Raw genomic sequence first — 21,344 nt, 5'->3', positions numbered from 1 at the left:
TTGACCATGTATCAATAAGAAAGCCACATTACTGAATGCATGGGCCTTCTCTCTCTTATGATTATTATCTTTCTAGATGATCATTGTATTTTATGTATAGTTAGGTTTCCCATCAACATCATATATTTTCATGGGAAACATTTTTAGATTTATGGAGCTTACCAAGACTACATTTTCTAAAGTGTATTCTGTAAATGGTACTCATTTAAAGAATTATGACCAAATAAATACAGGATAAGGCTCAGTGTAAAAAAAAAGTTTTTAAAATATTTATTTGTGTATTTTTACTGCAGGTTTCCTCAAAACCTTTTAATATGCTAATAAATATTGGGACTCTCTCAGAGGGTGTTTTATAGAATTTTCCATTCTTATTTTACATTTCCAACCTTATATCTGAGAATATTTCATGGGACTGGTGTTTTGAGAAACATCTTTGGTCAAATGCTAACCTAGTAAAGCATGCTAGCTGCTTTTCTCAGACAGCCTCTGTACATTGATTTGCTAACTCCAGACCAAAAGCAAGGCAAGAAATTTCAATGGCTGATTTCTTCAGTAATCCCCTTATAAGTTTCCAGAGTCTCCCCAGAGTATAATGAATTATCCTTGAAATATTGGGAGTTGAAATAAATTATGCACAACTACAAAAAATGTTCTGGACAGAATTAAATATTTCTCAGAGGAGAGGCCGGTTCTCTAGGAATAGTAGATGTATCCAAGTTCTTCTATGGGTGAAACAATAACTTACAAAAGGACATACACAAATATTTTAATCTATACTAATAATAGAGGAATATGCAAATTTTCAGGGATGCCATCACAGTAACAGTAAGGACCAGCAGGCTGTGTGAGGCAACAAGGACAGTGGGGGGGGGGGGGTAGTGAGGGACAACCAAACGACTGGAAAAGCAAGCTGCTTAGGGAGACCAGGCTGGCATTGGGGTTAGTGAGGGATGACCAAATGACTGATCAGCAGGCTGTGTGGGCTACCAGGCTGGCAAGGGGACAGTTGAGGGCAACCAGGCCAGTGGCGGGGGGGAAGGGGCAGTTGGAGGTAACCAGGCTGCCAGTAGGGTAGTTGGGGGCGACCAGGCTGGCACGGGGGCAGTTGGGGGCAACCAGGCTGGCAGGTGGGGCAGCTGGGGGTGATCAGGCTGGCGGGGGAAGGGGCAGTTGGGGGTGACCAGGCTGGCAGGGGGGCGGGGCAGTAAGGGGCGACCAGGCCAGTGGGGGGGGCAGTTAGCGGCGACCAGGCTGGCAGAGGGGGGCAGTTGGGGGTGACCAGGCCAGCAGGGTTGGTAGCAAGGGGAAACCAGGCCGGCAGGGGGTCAGTTAGGAGCAACCAGGCTGGTGGGGAGCAGTTCGGGGTACCCAGGCCAGCAGGGGGAGGAGTTGGGGGCGACCAGGCCGGCAGGGGGGCAGTTAGGGGCAATCAGGCAGGCAGGCAGGTGAGCAGTTAGGAGCCAGAGGTCCTGGATTGTGAGAGGGATGTCCAACTTCTAGTTTAGGCCCAATCCCCAGACTGTAAAGAGAGGGACTATCAAAGTGGAAGGCAACATGGAAAAAATCTTGGTACAAATCCTTTTAGAGATGACAAGAATGAATCCCTGAGAGGTATAGTGGCATGCTTCTGATCACAGCTGGCAAAACTGGAGATCAAACCAGGTCTCATGAGTCTTAGTTTAGATTTATTTATCTCATTTGGTATTTCCCCCTCTATTTTTGTTAAGGTAATACCAGTGCACAGTATCTTGGGGAAAATACTATACTGTATCCTTCAGATATAAGGGGAAATATTTCTCATCCTAGTCCTATCATTCTTAAACTGCAGGGAGTAATGAATTTGTTAAAGTGACTATTTCAAGATCCCATCATTCTGTAATTCTGCGGAGGTAGAGCTGGAGAAGTGTGGTTCCCAGGTATGTACCTTTTTAACAGGACTCTTGGCTCTGAAGCAGGTGCTCTGAAGAATGTGGTTTAAGAAACACATCTGGTTGGTTGCTAATTTGGTTTAGTATTAAATCCTAAGTCCTTTGATTTGTCATACTCTATGTAGTGCTCAAGTACTAAAACCAGAGTTAAATAAAATGTAGAATGTAAGAAATCTGAAACATTGCACAGTATATTTATAAATTACAGTGGGGCATTGACTTACGAGTTTAATTTGTCCAGAGACCGAGCTCGTTAAGGAGCTCGTTAACTCAAATTACTCTGTCAACTCAATGCAAAAAATCAGCTGAAAGACAGCTTGTATCTCAAAAAACTTGTTAGTCGGGACACTCGTAAGTCAAGGCCCCACTGTATTCTTAATTACATCATTTAACTTGAGTTGCTATAGTGTGGTTTGCCAAATGTGTGTATCATTCACTATTTAGAGACTTCAAGGTTCAAAGCTAAATAAACAGACCCCCTTGTTTTCTCAACACATTCTTTTTGGGGGGCAAAGTATGCTTTTCCTAAGAGAAAGCCTGATGGAAGAAATCTCAACTGCATTGTTGGACATGAAGTGGTTCTTAGGAATCAACATCTTGAAGTATTTAAATGTAAATAAATCAGAAGAAGATAAATTATCTTCTTTGTACACTTGGGTTTTAAAAATGAAGGAAAATTATGTGGTAAAGTGGTCTGAGGTTTTCCTAAAGTAGTAGAATTGCCATTAGCAGCTGTATTTCAGGTGCACTAATCAAACCAGCCAAAGAATTGAAAACAAACAACTGTTCCTCAGACTCGCCATTTTCTTGAAACACACACTACTCTACTCCTGTCTTCACACTCTTCTAACTACCCCCTCACATACCTAATCTTTTCTTCTTCTAACACTTCTTCTTCAGCTCTGTGTAGAAAGGAAGAACACAGCGGGAAAGAATGTGTTGCAGTCGTGCTGCCCCAAAGAGACTTGGCATTAAGTCTTGTGCACAAATCTAAGCCCATAACACATCCCAGTATGTGGATCCTGGAGGGGATTACTGTGGGGCAAGGACAGTGATAATAGCAAACGTATACACATATTAAATCAGAGATAAAGGAAATTATATTAATTATTTTCATATACTCCACAGGAAGAACTCCCCCCACCCCCACATCCATTGGTTGTGCCTCGTTCAACTGTCTGTCTAGGAGACAGGACTATCATGTTACATTATCTTCCTCTCTCTTCTTTCCTTTTGGAATTATCATGTATCTATTGGGATAATATATCCAAATGATATGACTTTCTGATTTCCGTTCTTTCTTAAGCCTGATAAAGGAAGGCTTACGGAACTAATCATGAATTTTGGAGCTGTCTGCTTTACCACCTGAGGGGTGACTTCGCTCATAACTTGACTTTGTGCTGATTATCTTCCATATATTCCCAGAGACACTCTCTTTTCTGTTCTGTTCTTTGCTGTACCTGGGAAGCTGATCTTCTAGGTTTGCATCATTGAGCTTGCCCTGACTTTTAGCTGTATTTGGCCAATAAGGGGATCCCACAAAAAAATTGAAAGCATAAGGAGAGTGAGGTAAAAACTAGTTATCCCCCAGCCTCTTCCCTGCTAGGATAGCACAGATTAACGACATTGCTCCACAGATCTCATTTGGTGACCTCTATATATAGCCACCTCCTTTAGGTCCTGGTAACCATTCTCTCCCTTGCCTCTCAGGTCTACTCTTGATAGTCCCAGAGTATGATGCTATCCTTCTAGAGATTGGTTTTCCAAACCCTGCCATACCTCACTGGAGTATGCCATTTCTTTCCTGGATGATAATAGCATTCAACTTAGAAATTATATTTCAGTTTTTAGTAAAGTGAGAACTGGCATTTAAAAGCTTAGATTTCTGCTTGGCTGATGGATTGAGTGTTCTCCCATGCACCAAGAGGTCACTGGTTTGATTCCTGGTCAGGGCACATTCCCACAAACACATGCCTGGGTTATGGCCCGATCCCCAATAGGGGCCATGTAGGAGGCAGCTGATCAATGTTTCTTTCTCATCGATGTTTCTCTCTCTTTCTTCCTCCTCTCTTTCTAAAATCAATAAAAACATATTTAAAATCTTAGATTTGTTTGAAAAAGATATAAATAAAAGGAGACATATAGCATGCTCATTGATAGGAAGACAATATCATTAAAATGTCCATACTACCCTAAGCAATCTAGATTCAATGCAAATACCAATAGCGTTTTTCACAGAACTAGAACAAATAATCAAAAAATTTATATGGAACCACAAAAGACCCTGAATAGCCACAGCAATCTTGAGAAAGAAGAGCAAAGTTGGAGTTATTATGCTACCTGATATCAAACTATACTGTAAAACTATAATAATCAGATCAGCAAGGTACTTGCATAAAAACAAACACATGGATCAATGGAATAAAATAGCCCAGAAATAAACCCACAATTATATGGTCAATTGCTATAGGACAAAGGAAGCACGAACATATAATGCAGTAAAGACAGTCTATTCAATAAATGACCTTAGGAAAATTGAACATATAGATGCAAAAAAAAAAATGAAACTGGACCACCCTCTTACACCATACACAAGAAAAAATTCAAAATGGATTAAAAAATTAAATAAGACTCAAAACCTAAGCAAAAATCAAAATCCTAGAAGGAAAACAAAAATCCTAGAAGAAAACATACACAGTAAAATCTATGGCATTTCTCTTATTAATATTTTTTCTGATCTATCTAAGCAAAGGAAACAAAAGAAAAGCAAATGGGACTAAATCAAACTAAAGGAAACCATGAACAAAATGAAAAAACAACCAAATAGGAGAACATAATCACCAATGACACATCCTATAAGGGGTTAATACACAAAATTTATAAAAACTTATACAACTCAACTCCCAAATCACCTAAATAATCCAATTAAAAGTGGGTGGAAGACTATTCTCTAAAGAGGGCATATAGATGGCCAATAGACATATGAAAAGATGCTCAATGTCACTAATTATCAGAGAAATGCAAATTAAAACCAGGATGTGATATCATCTTGCACTTGCCAGAATGGCTAACATCAACAAATCAACAAACAAGTGTTGGTGAGGATGTGCAGAAAAGGGAATCCTCATGCACTTGGTGGGAATGCAGACTGGTGCAGCCAGTATGGACAACAGTATGGAGGTTGCTAGAAAAATTAAAAACGAAATGGCCTTATGACCCAGTGATTCTACTTCTAGGTTTATATCCAAAGAAACCCAAAACACTATTTTGAAAGAATATATGCACTGCTATGTTAATTGCAGCATTATTTACAGTAACCAAGATATGGAAACAATGAAAGTGCCCATCAACAGACGAGTGGATAAAAAAGTGGTGGTACATATATGCAAAGGAATATTATTTGGCCATAAAAAATGAAATCTTACCATTTGTCACACTATGAATGGACCTAAAGGTTATTATGCTAAGTGAAATAAGTCAGAAGAAGACAAATACCATATAATTTCACTTATATGTGGAATCTAAAGAACAAAGTAAATGAACAAACAAAGTAGAAACAGATTCATAGATACAGAGAACAGATGGATGGTTGCCAGAGAGGAGGGGTGTTGGAGGACTGGGTGAAAAAGATGAAGAGATTAAGAAGTACAAATTGGTAGTTACAAAATAGTCATGGGGATGTAAAATTCAGCATGGGGAATCTATATACATAAAAGCCTAAGCGACCATTACGATGGACTAACCAGAACGACTGGTCGCTATGACGCACACTGACCACCAGGGGCCAGATGCTCAACGCAGGAGCTGTCCCAAGCCTGCAGGCCCCAATCACCAATGGGGCCTGCCAGCCAATCTCCCAGTCCCTCCCCAAGGCCAGCAGACCCCAATCACCCCGTTGGGGCTGGGCCCCCCAGGCTGGGACGGGGAACTGGGGGGTGGGTGGCGGTGGACCGGCTTTCCCAGGGGGGCCGAGGGCCTGCTCCCTCCTCAGGGCTGGTGGCCAACCTCCTGGGCCCCTCCCCTAATCTCTCCACTCCCCCCCCCCCAGCCAGCAGGCCCCAATTGGCCTGCCTCCTGCCCGCTGTGGTAGTGGTTGGCCCCTTCCCTCAGCCTGCAGGCCCTGATCACCCAATTGGGGCCAGGTCCTGGGCTGGGCTGGGGAACCAGGGGTGGGTGGCAGCATGCAGGCAGTGAAGGAAGGAGGAGGCATGGAGGCGGGGAACCTGATCAACCCTGATCGCTGGCCAGGCCTAAGGGACCCCACCTGTGCACAAATTTCATGCACTGGGCCTGTAGTATAGTAATAATATTGTAATACCTAAGTATGGAGCCACGTGGGTACTGGAAATATGGGGGGGGGGCACTTTGTAAACTTTATGATTGTCTAACTGCTATGCTATACACCTGAAACTAATACAAAATAATATTGAATATCAACTGTAACTGAAAAATAAAGATAACAACAAAAATTTTCATGAATATTCAGGTTCTTGATGTTCTAAATTCTCAATTTGATAGAGCTGCTTTGTAACATTAATCAAATCACGTCATGGCAAGTCTTAGGTTCTGTGTCTCTAAAATCTGGAAAATGTAGTTCTGGTTTCATGAATAATAAAGAATATCTCTGTAAAGTTCTTGGTTTATGGAAACACTAAATAATAAAGGGAATTCTTATGCTCTTCCAATTTTCAAAATATAAATAAAAACTTAAATTTCTGTTTACCACTGTATACTTAGCAAGTAACATGGCACCTGCACATATTAATTGTTCACTAATTATTAAAGGAATAAACAAATGTGTGTTTAGACTCAAATATAAAGATGTAAATTTTTACATATAATTTTTGTGCCCACATGTGTGCTCCTTGACAACAATTTACTCTATTGCTTTGACAATGCATGGGCATGTAATTTATTTTTCCTCCAGAAAGTGTGAACCCCCTGCCATCAGAGAAAAAGATGCAATAGAAAACAAGACTTAGCCATTTATATTCGTGATAAATGCCTATTGAGTTTCCATGTTTTGACTCCATCCAGGATTCTGTTTTGCACTCTTGGATGAATATGTTAATAAAACACAGCCACCATTTGGTGTATTCACATTCATAAGGGAATGCTGAGTACACAAGCCAGAGCATGATTCAGAGAGTGTCCAGCATCACTCTTGTACTTGCCCCAAGACCACATTAGTTGGCTAGCCAGACTAGACTCCAAGAGGGTGACCTAGTGACTTTATTCTTAAACCTTTTGCACACTTAAGAGTACCACTTAAAGACCTATTCCTTTTGGCGATGCTCTTTCGTTAGTGGGTTTTTTGTGGCTAAATGTGTCTGCAATCAGTCACAAGTGTCCAGAGTAGCCCTCTCAGAAAAAAGTCAATGAGCAAATGCTCCATGTCACCCTCAGGACTGCCTCTTTTAAGAGGTGTTAACTCCAAGGAGAACCCAGAGTACTTCTAATGACCTTGTTATTATGAGGTTAGGTCAACTATATTTTCATTTTTAAGACCCTATTCCAAATGTGTCTGATCTAACACACCAAGAAAAATATCCAACACCAGCAAGAAAAAAAAAACTAATGACTTTTTGTCACTCTAAATTGGCTTGCCCCAGCTGGACACATCATAATATCCAGTCATTATGGAACAGTATAACCTGATACCTAAGCCATTATCTCTAAAAAAAAAATATAAAGTCTCAGATTATCAGCAAAATGGGCTAAATTGCCTTTCAGGATGGGGAGGAGCAGCAAGCACTATAGAATCCAGGATAAATGTTCAGGCTCGTTCAATAATGAAAACTCAAGATATGAAGTCACCCAGAATCAACTAAGGAGCAATGTAATACATTCTCCAAAACTAAGTTATGGTTTCCCATTTCCAGTGCTCTTAACCTGCTAGGTTGTAGAGGCCAAATGTTCTTTTAAAAATACCTATTCTAAAATAGGAAATAAATTCAGCATATTTGTGCAACAACCATTGCAACTGCAGTAACTGCACAAGAAAATACATCAGAAATGACAGTCATATATCTTCATTTAAATTTAGGGTTATGTGAAATTAGTTCCATGTCTTTTACTTTGTTCACTTAAAGAGTCCAAAAATAATGAGGGATGCAATTTGAATGGATAAAGGTAATTCCTTTCCATAAATGGCTCCCTCTTTGTTTCATATTTAGGATTAGAAATAGACCTTTCATGTTGAAAATTTTCTCACCAAACTAATAAAGGGAGAACTAGCTGAGATTCATGTTATCTATGTTCTCGTTACTGTATTTGAACTCTAAGACGCTAGAACTTTTCAAGACTTTTTTTTCATTAAAAAAAAAATCAAACAATGCCCTAACTGGTGTGTCTCAGTAGCTTCAATATTGTCCCATGCACTGAAAGGTTGCTGGTTTGATTCTAGTCAGGGCACATGCCTAGGTTGTGGGCTTGCTACCTATAGGGGGCATGGTATGCAGGAGGCAGCTATCAATGTTTCTCACATTGATGTCTCTCTCTCTCTCTCTCTCTCTCTCTCTCTCTCTCTCTCTCTCTCTCCCTCCCTCTCCATTCCTCTCTCTCTAACATCAATAAAAACGTATTTTTAAAACATCAAGCAATTATAAAGACCCAATTGCTATGAAAGGTGAGCTTTGATAATATATAGTCAGTGTTGGTTAAAAGGACAAATGGAGGACTAATAATAATAATTGAAATTATTTAGGTCTTCCTACTTCAAAACAAATCTATCAGATGCATAATCTCCTTTGATGTTCAGAACAACCCGAATGAGTAACAAAGGCAGAAGAAAACCTGAGGTCAAAAGTGGATGAATCAGGACATGAACCTGGGTTTTCTGGATCTATGTCCAGGGCTCTTTCTACTATACTGTTCTGTCACCATGGAATGGAAGACATATTCCACTAAGGTGAACTTACTGGAATATACTTTACTGGAGTGTGTTAGAATGTCATGTGGATGCCCCCTTCTTTAAAAAAAAAATGTTTTTATTGATTTTTAGAGAGAGGAAGAGAGAGATAGAAACATTGATGAGAGGGAAACATTGATCTCCTGTCTCCCATGTACCCCCCACTGGGGATCGATCCCACAACCAGGCATGTGCCCTGACTAGGAATCAAACCTGTGACCTCTTGGTTCATGGGTTGATACTCAGTCACTGAGCCATACCAGCCAGGCAAGATGCCCCCTTTTTGATGCCACCTGAAATTCCTGACAGGCACCTTGTAGTCCTGTAGTAGTAGCCTACTATATACAAATGTGTTACTTGGTGTCCATCCAGAACACAAAAGCTAAAATAAATTATGACACAGTGGACTTCAGATATTTTAAAAAATCTCCATCAATATCATCCCTAAACAATATCATTCCCTTTGTTATCTACAGCCTTTCTTTTTAATAACCCTTTCTTCTCCTTTTATCTCCTGTTGTCATATTCTAAAATGGCTTTACCCTTTCAGGTGCCTGAAGGCTACTGCTACTTTCTGTACTCGGGTCAAATACTTCTGATACTTGAAAGCATTTTACTCTTCATATTAGTATGTGATGCCCACATCTACCAGGATGATCACAGAAGTGATCACACTATAGCTACTTTATCAGTGAGAAAATCACTCTTTCCAAGAGTCCCTACTGGATTGACATTTGTGCTCAAGCCACCCTCTACAGGGATTGGTAAGCACAACATTTGAGTTTGAGGTTTACATGGCTACAGATAAGAGAATTTCCAAGGGGAGAAACCTGAAGACCTTTAGACCTTTATTTGCACTAGAAGGGTATCTATTTCTACTTATATCTGAAACACCTCTTGAGCTGATATCTTCTTGGGAAATGAAGGAACCCAAATTGCATGCAAATGTAGGGTTTAATGTCACACATCACACTTACAGATTTAGGTCTCCAGACATGGGGGGGGGGGCGGGAGGGGAGGGAATAGTGTGCATGGCATGCACAAAGAAGTGAAGTGAATAATTATCTCCTGGCTTTATCTTTTCAAGATCCTATTCCAAAATGAATGTTATAGTGAAATGTATTTATTCATATTGGGATGAAACTTAGGATATAACTCCAAGTTAATTTAATTTTCAAAGCAAATCTCATTACAATAGATAAAGGCTTTGTTTCAAAGACAGAGAATTAGAACTAATGCATTTTGCTCGGGTTTGAGCATTTCATTTGGCTTCTTTAAAAGCTTAATGTTTAAAGTGGCATTTTCAAGATACAATAATACTGACAAAGGAATAGCTGATAGAATGGTAGAATAACATCATGATAAATCAACTGACAATGAGACAAAACACCCAAGTGGGGAAAAAGACTCATCTGTTGGCATAAAATCTATATTTACCATAGTTTCAAAACCAGGTAGACATAGCTTGTGTTTTTATCTGAACTGAGGATTTTGAAATTTTATGTTTTAACAAGATCTGGCCCAGGTCTCTATGGATATTATAGATGTAATGCAATTGGCAACTCTGACTCATGACTTTGTTTATACACTTATGCTTCACATCAGAAAAGCTATTTTCTCCCTATAGCTTCTAAGAATGGCTCTCAATTATAGAACTAAGTCTGAATCATGTCTCTGCTTCCCTTTTCTAGCTTACGTCCATCTTCCTTCTTATATGTATCCCCATTATGACATCTTTCAGAGTCTATCAGGGACATTGAATAGATGTGATACATTTTACTGACTTGAAAGTATGAAGGAGAAATGCCTTCCAATAAGAAAAATTATGCATATGCATTTCTTTCTCCCTTGCCAATGCATGGCAGTAAGGAAACAGAAATGTGCTATTATTTAGTAAGACTTCTAGAAAAGCTATTCCCTTTGCCTCAGCAGCCCATATCTGGCTATTGATTTTATTCTTGTGGTCAAATATTGCCCTTCTGTCTTTTTATTAATCATGATCATTGTCATTTTCTTCATTGTCGTCGTCGTCATCATCATCATCATCATCATCAGTATAAATAATAACATACCTCACTGCCCTCTCAGATGTGGTGTAGGGGTGGGTAGATAAAACATAAGTATGCTAAAGAACCATATTAACATAAAGTTTTATGGAAACACTAAGGAGAGATAATTGTTTTTGTCTAAAATAATGGGGAATGTTCTATATACAGGAAAAGCCAAGATCCTAAGAGTAATGAGAATTGTAGGAACTGTTAGGTAATTGATCTGTTATAAATTGTCTGTGTAAATAAAATTTATGAAAGAGTATCAGGGTTCATTGAAATGAGGATATAAAGGGAGAGGGAGACAAAACTCAGTGAAGTCCACTAATAATAGAGTCTTAAATGATATCTACATATTTCCCTTTTTTTAAAAAAAATATATATTTTATTGATTTTTTACAGAGAGGAAGGGAGAGAGATAGAGAGTTAGAAACATCGATGAGAGAGAAACATCGATCAGCTGCCTCCTGCACATCTCCCACTGGGGATATGCCCGCAACCCAGGTACATGCCCTTGACCGGAATCGAACCTGGGACCTTTCAGTCCGCAGGCCGACGCTCTATCCACCGAGCCAAACCGGTTTCAGCCACATATTTCCCTTTTATAAGTCTTTAAACATCCTGTGTTCAGGTCTTCAAGTAGTGGATAGATCTCAAAACATGACCATACTTTACTATACTTGATATTCCCCTTATTTATTAATCCTTTAGAATAATGGGAAATGTTACTTCCAAAAGGTGACATCCCCAGAAGAACCAGAAAACAAGCGCATGCATGGAAATGATTGTTCATTCTATATGGTTACTTAAAGTAGCAATGGCAAAATGGATGTTTTATTACTCTCTGTACTTGTATCTCCTTTTGAAGAATTATTTCAAGAAAATAATAATAACTGCTGTTACAGGATGCTCATGAACTTGAAACAATTTTTCATCTCTGGACCTTCTCTATAAAGCTTTCCATGAATAGCTTAATAGGAAATCATCTTTTCATTTGTTGGAAACCTGTAGTATTTTATCTGTACTTCCTAATGTTACTTAACTCTTAATTACTTTACTTCTATGTAATATATAGCTTATCCTATATAATAAAAGGGTAATATGCAAATTGACCCTAACAGCAGAACGACTGGAAATAACTGGTCACTATGACACACACTGACCACCAGGGGGCAGATTGGCCACTCAATGGTGAAGCTGTCCCCTGGTGGTCAGTGCGCTCCCACAGGGGGAGCTCTGCTCAGCCACAAGCCAGGCTGATGGCTGCCAGCACAGCGGTGGTGATGGGAGCCTCTCCCGCCTCCTCAGCAGCACTAAGGATGTCCGACTGCAGCTTAGGTCTGCTCCCCACTGGCAAGTGGACATCCCCCGAGGGCTCCCGGGCTGCCAGAGGGATGTCTGACTGCCAGCTTAGGCCCGATCCCCCAGGGAGTGGGCCTAAGCCAACAGGTGGATATCCCCTGAGGGGTCCCAGACTGCGAGAGGGCACAGGCCGGGCTGAGGGACCCCCCCGAGTGCACAAATTTTTGTGCACCGGGCCTCTAGTATCATTATATTTTACTAGTAGTCCATTGTGTGATATCTAACGCAGTAGGCCACCTGCCGCTTCCACGGGAGCCAGCGGGAACTGTAGTTCACTGTTGGGAGCTGCGCTGTGCCCACAGGAGCCACACCACTTCCACGGGAGGCAGGAGGGAGCCTTGTTGCTTCTGTGGGAGGCGGGCCCGCCGTCTCCTCTCTGGGCCAGAACTTGGCCGTGGAGGCTGTGGACCGGCCCCCCATCCCTGTCCATGTCTGCTCCAGCTCTGGGGGGCCGGCCCGAGGCGGGGAATGGTGGCTTGCTGGCCCCCCCATCCCTGTCTCCTTCTCTGCTCCGGGCCTCACCTGCATGTGCAACCTCCTCCTGTCCAGTCGTGACCCCCAGCGGTTCTCAACCTGTGGGTCACGACCATCGGAAAACACATATAGCATATCAGATATTTACGTTATGCTTCATAACAGTAGCAAAATTACAGTTATGAAGTAGCAACGAAAATAATTTTATGGTTGGGGGTCACCAGAACATGAGGAACTGTATTAAAGGGTCACAGCATTAGGAAGATTGAGAACCACTGCCTTATGGTGTCCTGGCCTCATTTGCATATTTCATTTATATAGAGAGATATATAGATAGAGATAGAGATAGAGATATATAGATAAATATTCATGTAACATCTAATCTCCTTACTGAAAATTTTTATGGTAGCACTCAAACCTGTGTCATCTTTCCACTTCTCAAAGCATGCAGGAATTAGTATTTTGCATATAGTTCAGACTCCAGAGTTATTGAATTGTGAAGTGAATAAATGTATGAATGAGCAGTCCCATTGAAAGCTGATTCTTGTTACTCATAGGATTTTGTTTCAAATATTGACTTCCAAAGCAATGATCACAAAATTAATATGAAATGGGATGAATATGAAAATTGTTTTCAGGAAAATCAAGCTTTGAACTTAGTTCTGTTGTCTCTTTTGGAAATACCTTATAAATAAAAAACATGTTTTGTCAAAATTCTGATGTATTTCTTTATGAAATGTGTTCTTAGCTGGGTATATTCAGAGGTGTAGCATTTAAAGAAGAAATAAGTTTAGAATTTAGTTTTTATGCTCACATTTGCTAATAATAAAAATTAATCAAAACTCAAGGAAAGCAAACCAATTAAATTTCTAATAAGCAGAACCAAAGCAATGCATGGACTGTGACATAACATCTAGAGTATTATAGGTTTCTCCTCTTATAAAATATTATAAACATTTCACAATGCATTATATTAAATTAAAGTATAAGATAAAATGCAATTGTCATTTAAAATATATATTAAAAAATTAAAGCATTTAAAATATGTATTTAAAAATTAAAAGATTAAAAATAATCCAATTATTAGTGATTGGTTCTTATTGCAGTATTTTTCTGATTCAGAATAAGAATAAACCAAATAGTTAAAAAGTAATTTCTTCAGACTATTAATTACATTTTTGTAATGTTCAACAATAACACCCAATTTTTTGGTTTGTTTCTAATTGAACAAAGAAAGTATCATCTTTGACATGTGCACTTTATAATTCTGTTATCTTCTGTGTTAATTTCAGATATGTCAAATAAACAATAAGAATGTTTAAACAAGAGGAAATCAAAATTTTCTGATGTGGTATTAGAGCCTCCTTTCACAATATTTAAAAATGAGAGAGGCCTGAAAATGTGTAAAATGGCATGTTTTATGCTGAGATTTAATCTTTACTTTGGGAATAGGTATTTAAAACCCAAACCAAGGATTTTGGTGTAACCATTGAATCTTATATGAGTCCTGGTTGACATTCATACAAGTGAAGCCCCTCATTTGCTCTTGTATTCATTTCCAATCACACTCTTACTTAAGAGAAAATAGGGAATGTGGCAATAATGTCTGACATTAGTTTTCTTTATGAAACAGAACACAAATGAAAGTTTTCAAAAGTTGCAAGCAACATGTAAAATTAAAGCTATTAAATAGACTAGTTCAAAAGAATTCCAAATTGAAATAAATACTATACTTGTTTCCATTTTATAATAAAAAGACCTGAAAACTTTTTAAAGACTATTTCAATGTCTAGAACATTTCCCACAGGCTTAACATAAGTTTAAGTAAAACATACCTTTAAAATTTGGTCTGATTCTTGCATCATATCCTGATGTCCTTCCCATTAATTTGTCCAAGAAATCTGAAGGAGATAGGGTCTGCGAAGGTTGTTTTCCAGACCTGGAGTCATGGTCTTTGCAGAAAGCTGCCCTAAACACATCATTAAATCTTTTTAGCAATAATTCCATTCTCATCGCCTAAGAACTAATACAGAATGTTTTGTAAATATATTTGATATGTTACTAAGAAGAAAATAAATTACAAACTCTTTAGCCAACTTCTGGTCTAGAGTTAACTTTAAATGATGAGAGGGACAAATTCTGAGTCATATCTCCTAAGTTTTAAACTTAAGCCATACATAAGATGTTTAAGATGAAACAATATGCATAGTTTTAGAGTATAGATTTTATGGACATATAGTTGACGTTATTTCTTTCTAGAGTCAACAGAGAAATGAAGATGATAACTTCCAAAATTTAGGTGATTGTCTTAAAATCATTTCCTCATGAAAAAAGATTCTTCCAGCATTTTAGCCCTTAAAATAAGTCCTCTACTTTTTACAAGAAATATAGACAGAACAAAGTGAGCATGAACTAATTATCCCATTGCTTATTTTCTCACCTGCTAGATTCTATTCCAGCTATCAACTATTCATACTTTTCAATGTGATGTCTAAAAGAAAATCGTCACTTGGAAATTTAACTTCAGTCTAAAATAGGTCAACAATGAGCATGCCTGTACTTCTATTATTGTATCAGTTGTTATTTATACATAAGCATTTAAATTGTTAACTGGAATAAAGTATTCATAGAAAAGAACTTCTAAATTACTTTCTCTTTTGAATGATCAAAAATACTGAATGTTGGTTGGAAAATTTTTATTTTCCTTAAAGGGCTTATAAAAAAAGAGCATATTTAGTTTGTAGTAAAAATGAATTATTTCACAATATATAGTGGTGACTGAATGTTGATTTCTACCCTGAAGAAATTTTACAAGCTTTGTTTTTAATAATTTAAGTCTTGTTAATTTTATAACTAAAAAAATATACCACATTATTTCCAGTTTTTCAAAGAAGTAATATTAAATATAAGTGCAAAGATGATGCAAACATTTGGTAGGAGTTAAAAAATTGATATGATCATCTAGAAATACTCACATTCCTATATGCAGAATCATCTGATTAATCACGTACTATTTGATTTATGATGGTGGTGGTGGTGGTGAAGGTGAAGATGATGATGATGATGATGATGATGATGATGATGATGATGATTCTAATAAAACCCAGCCTACAGTTTTTTTTTAATCATAGTAGGAGGTGTGGACCTGAAAGGAACGTAGTGGGTTTTCCCAGTACTCAGAGCATTGCTGCTATATGTTTCATTTCTCTTGGTTCTGTGAAAAAATACCATAAAATTTGGTGAAAATTAAATGAAGAGTTCTACACTTTGTTGTATGAACATCTCCTATCTATCTTTCATTAGGTTGGCTATTTTACTTATTGGTAATAATCTAATATTTTGAAGTATCAATTGATTTGACAATTTTTAAATTAGGTAGAAAATGCAAGCATGCAAATAATGATTTCTCACTTATTTTAATTATTCATAGTCTATTTCACATGCATATATAAATACAAAGATGTCATTTTAATTACATTTTGGTAGGCAATCAATTTCAACTATACTGAACAGTAAAATATAGTGGCAAAATGAGATTTGAAATGTTACTGATGTTTCAAAAAATTTCCTGAATTGTAGTCCTCATAGTATGCATTTAGTTGCTGAAATACAATAGAAGTCCCAAGTTGGCTAAGAATTAGGGTTTTTTTATATCTCATATAAAATGAGCATGATCTTGGCAAATTAATCCAATCACTTCCACCACATGATCCTTTTAAATGACTTCCGAAGAATTTGAAAGCAAAAAATTCACCATTACGTAGAAATTTAAAGAGCATGCAACTCATCAGACTACTTTAATATCACATTGGCTGTGAAAATATGTTGAAATGCATAGAGTGGAGTTATATATCATAAAACTTGCCTTTGTGAAAATTTACACCCCTCCCACCATAATTAAGCTTTTTAAAAGAACAAAAGAAATCTAACTCTCTCCCATAAAATTAAAATAATATGGTCTGGGGCATAGGAAATTGAGAAAAACTGTATGACATCTTATCTTTCGAACAGTTTTCATGTGGAAAATATCAACATGCAAAGTCTTTTCACCTACCTGAAGTGGTTTGTCTCTAAGAAAAATGCAAACAAGGTTGTCAAAATGTTCACTAGCTGCCGGTTCATTCCTGTTTCTGTGATCTTGTGGAAAATATCCCCGAAATGATTCCAGAAAGAAGCTAGGACAAAGTATCTGTCTATTGTCCAGATTCAAAACCTGGCAGGAATCTAGTTTCCTTGAAAATCAGAAAGAGATCTGGGTTTGTATAGTTTGCTGAGAAAAAACAAAAAGTGCCAGTACTAAGCATCGTGGTCAGGTCAAACCGAGCTCGGGACCATCAGTTAACCCAGGAAAGACAAAGCCTTAGAACTGATGATCCCCCAGCTGCTTTTCCTAAATAATAAAAAAAGCTGCTACCTTAATCGCATCACCATGCAAAGGGGGCTGGTGACAATGCCATGCTGGAAGTCTGGTTGCTGTGGCTTTTAAGTCCTTTCTGTTTAGCAAATCCCCTTTCTCTAGAAAATGTTCTCTTTTTAAAATAAGTTGTAAATGAGGGAGACGAAAGGACTCTGCGAGCTGGAGTGGGTGGGGAGAAGAGAGCAAAGATGCTGAGATCCTGTGCTGGAATGAGGGCTACAGAAAGAGACGGAGACGTGATCTTACCCAGCCTATAAATTTCAGCACTAGGACAGCTTCTAGCTCTGAAGTGCGCATGTTTCCTTTTTCAGTCGCTTGGGGCGGGGGTCGGGGAGAGGCATTCAAGAGGGGACATGTCTGTCATTCAAAGGCGAAGAGTGACTGCCCGCTCAGCTAAGGGGTGCTGAAGAGGGTGCGATGACAACCAAGGAAGAGCAGAGGTCAGGGTAGACGGAGTGGGTGCAGGAGAGGAGGGTCTGAGCTCCGGGAAATGCGAGTCTGTCGGTGGGTGGGCGGGACAGGAGTTTGAAGCAGAAAAGAGAAGGGAATGAGGTCTACGCGTGGGAAAACGAAATTGGGGGAAGCACAAAACAGGATCTGGAGTACTGAAATTATAATAGGGGAGTGGGTTGTCCACTATGAGTAGAACCTGGAAGCGAAGGGGAGTCCTGTGCTGAAGAGCAGGGGATATTTCCGTGGCATAGAGAAGCCCGTGTGCAGGGAAAGATTTGTGGGGATTGATACATTAATTTAGAAGCCCTTTATACCTTCCTCACCCATTGAGTGTTTTCGTTTGATTTTAGCCGCCTGTTCCCAAAGTATCTCTTTACCTCTCTACTAGGGAAAACCCCTTCCGCTGAGTTTTCTTCAGTGGCTCAAAATCCTTGGGCATCCTCTTGAAGTTTCAGATTTGTAGAAGAAGAAAAAATACAATGGGCCAGAAGGGGGCAGTAGCAATCTTTTCCTGCCCTGGTTAAAGGTTAGAACAGGGCTCCACATAAGAAATGGAGCAAGGAAGGGTGAGACTGTGGGTGGTTTCATCTGCCCATTCCAGATGTTAATCACTAGGGAGGGTCATGTAATACAGTGAAGTTCTTCTAAATTGGCTAAAGAGACAGAAAATAGCATGACAGGTAATCTTGCTATTTCAAATTAAAATTATAAGTATTATTAATAATAAAAGAGGAAAGGTAAATAGTTCAGCGCAAGTAATTAGCAGCTTCTGGTAAGGGGAACTAAAAAATGCATGTTTAACCACGAGCTGGGTGAATAAGCTACAGTTGTCTGTAAAATTACCTTGTTAGTCACCTTAGCACTCCACTGCAGGTCTTAATTTTAAAAAAAGAATATGATTAATTTTTAGTCCATAAATGATGAATCTCCCCAAGATCAGCTTGAATTTCATAGGAGAGTAACAAAGAATTTCATATTTTTAAAAAGTAGAAAAAAATTATGAGAAGGAATTGTGAGTTCTTTTCACCTTTTCTTGTTAATATAAATGACCGAGAATCTTGTTGAAATGCAGTTTCTGATCTAGTAGGTTTGAGGTGGTGGTTTGAGATGCTGCATTTCTAACAAGTTCCTAGCTGAGGTTCATGCAACTGGTCTACTGATCACACTTTGAGTAGCAACGGTCTGTACACCCTTTTATTGGATTTCTTTCCCACCAAGCCAGTGAAAATATAGGAACTTCTTCTTAATGAAAAGCAGCAGTGCCCAAGCATTCTGCTTACATACAAAATCAATTCTTTGAGATGTGTTCTCTTAACTCTCAAAGCCCAGAAAAAGTGATTCAATTTAACAGGAAGACAGTGTAGTGTAGTTGTGAGACATCTCTGGACTGTATCTTCGAATCTGTTCACTTCCAAATTCACCCACATGGAAACTCTAGACCTGATTTTATCCCTGCAGTCCTAACCCCAAAAATAAAATCAATTCCAGTTAGTGCTATGGAAAAACCATAGAAGATTTTTATGCTCCAGATTCTTTCCAAAAGTTGTGTGTGTGTGTGTGTGTGTGTGTGTGTGTGTGTGTGTGAAAGTAGAAGAAAATGATTTGTCCCAAATTGATTTGAGGTTGTAATGCTGCTCAAAGTAAGATAGTCTTTGCAAATAATTTCTTTCAATAGCAATCTTCTTATTAACCAGGAGTAGGGTGGGTAGGGAAACCTGTGACAAAGGGACACTCTGGCTAACAGCATGAAATTAACTATTTTAGAGTTGGAATGAACTTTACAGAGGATCTAGTCTAGCCTCCTCATTTTACTTCTGAGCTCTCCTCCATTTGGATTCCAGCTCTATCAATCCACAGAAATAGCTCTTACTAAGTCTGCCACTGAATTCCATGTAACTAAAACTAAAGGATATTTTTTATTGTCATCTTACTTGACAGTTCCATGACACTGAACACCTCGGTCTTTTTTTTTTAAAGAAAGTTTTATTATGGTAGGAGCACTTAACATGATATCTACTTTTTCAACAGATTTTTAAAGTGTACAATATTGTTAACTATGGGCACAATATCATGCAGTGGGTCTCTAGAGCGTGTTTATCTTGCACCACTGAAATTTTATACCTTTTGATTAATAGCTCCCCACCCCCCCCCCTCTTCTCTGTCCCTAGCAACCAGCACTCTGCTCTCAAAGTACTTTCCTCCCTTGACTCTGTGACACAGTGAACTCATGGCTTGCCTCTTGTTCTATCTCTTTGGAAGACATATTCTCTTCTACCTGGCTTACAAAAGTTGAATTTCCTAAAGGCTATATTCTTGGCCCTCTCTTCTTATACTATACTCACTTACTAGTATACAATATTATGCCCATCCATAACTTCCAATATCCTTTTATATAGATGATATACAAATATGTATTTCTATCCAGACCTGTATATCTAACTGCTCCCTATACAATTCCTGTTGAATGTCTCAAAGGATCCTCAAACTCCACATTTCAAAATCAAATCTTTAATACTTCCTCCAAATGATGTTTCTATTCTACTGTGCCTGTTTCATTGTCACCAACCAAAAACCAAGGCATCATCTCTAAGACTTCCTTTACATCATCCACCATATTCATTTATCACCTTATTGATTTTATCTCTCAAATATTTCCAAGATCTGTCCATTTTCTCCATCTCAACCACTATGACTCCAGTTGACCTACCTTTATTTCTTGCTTCTATTGCAGCAATAGCTACCGTACTGATCTACCTGGACCAACAGCACATCATCCTTTACCTCATTCTCTACACTGCAGCCAGAATGACTGTTCAAAAATCCAAACCTAATTATATCACACCTCTTGATTAACATTATGACTCTCCAGTGATCTTTGGGTAGAGCAAGAAAATGTAATATGACCTAAAAGCTCTACAAGGTCTGGCCTATGCTTACATTATCCTTCATCTCATACCCTACTCATCTCATTTCTTCCCCCCCCTAGCCATATTGGTCTCTTTTGAGTCCCTCATGCTTGCCATGCTGCTTAATCCCATGGCATGCTCATGCCTCCCATTTTGTCTTGTTCACTTTAGCTTATTTTTCAAATCTCTGCTCAAGTGTTATTTCCTCAAGAAGGCTTTCCATCACCTGCGTGACTCTATTAACTCTCCCTATTATATGCTCTCTGAGTACTCAGCAACTCTGATTCAAAGAGCTGGTCATCATTGATATATACATGTGTATGATTACTTGCTTAGATAATGAGCTTTGTAATGGACAGGGACAACATTTGTTTTGGTCCACTATTGTATCCCCATACATTCAATGTTAATGACAATAATCAGAATGGTATCAATGCTGATTAAGATACAAATACAATATTTAAAATGCACCCAGAAGTACTACTTAAACAAAACAGTATACTTTAATATATGTAGTTCTGTCAAAAATTACATGTGAGGAAATGAACAATTTAAGAACTATGATTATTTGAAAGGAAACCAAGCTCAGTGGCTCAGGAGTCTATAGCATGAGATGAAAATACAAGTAGGAGATTATGAAACTGATGTGCTTGGTTCATATAGATAGAATGAATAACACCAATCAATTATGTGATCTTGCACAAGCCTTTTAATCCCAATAAGTCTCATTTTTGTAATATATAAAATACAGATGGTAAAGTGATGGTAATATTGTTACATAAAATATTTCTGTATGGAATACTCTTAAAAGTCATATTAAATCATAGCTGAGGATGTGTTTTAAGT

The 21,344-nt window shown here is 38.4% G+C and overlaps 2 protein-coding genes across 2 annotated transcripts in view; one reads left to right on the top strand and one right to left on the bottom strand.

Moving 5' to 3' along the window:
- GLRA2 (glycine receptor alpha 2) overlaps positions 1 to 16,844 on the bottom strand; it is a gene marked incomplete at its 5' end in the record, with an annotated part of 177,663 nt that extends 160,819 nt beyond the window's left edge. The window contains 2 exons of the mRNA XM_081115082.1: positions 14,558 to 14,691; positions 16,777 to 16,844. Coding sequence (XP_080971208.1) covers positions 14,558 to 14,691; positions 16,777 to 16,844 — 202 coding nt within the window. The remainder of the gene's footprint in view (positions 1 to 14,557; positions 14,692 to 16,776) is intronic.
- Positions 1 to 21,344, top strand: part of FANCB (FA complementation group B) — a 400,139-nt gene that overhangs the window by 273,623 nt on the left and 105,172 nt on the right. The gene's annotated exons all lie outside the window — the stretch shown is intronic.

Source organism: Myotis nattereri, assembly GCF_964212035.1.
Source record: "Myotis nattereri genome assembly, chromosome: X".
Taxonomy (NCBI): Eukaryota; Metazoa; Chordata; class Mammalia; order Chiroptera; family Vespertilionidae; genus Myotis; species Myotis nattereri.
This window is presented reverse-complemented; position numbering and strand designations above follow the sequence as displayed.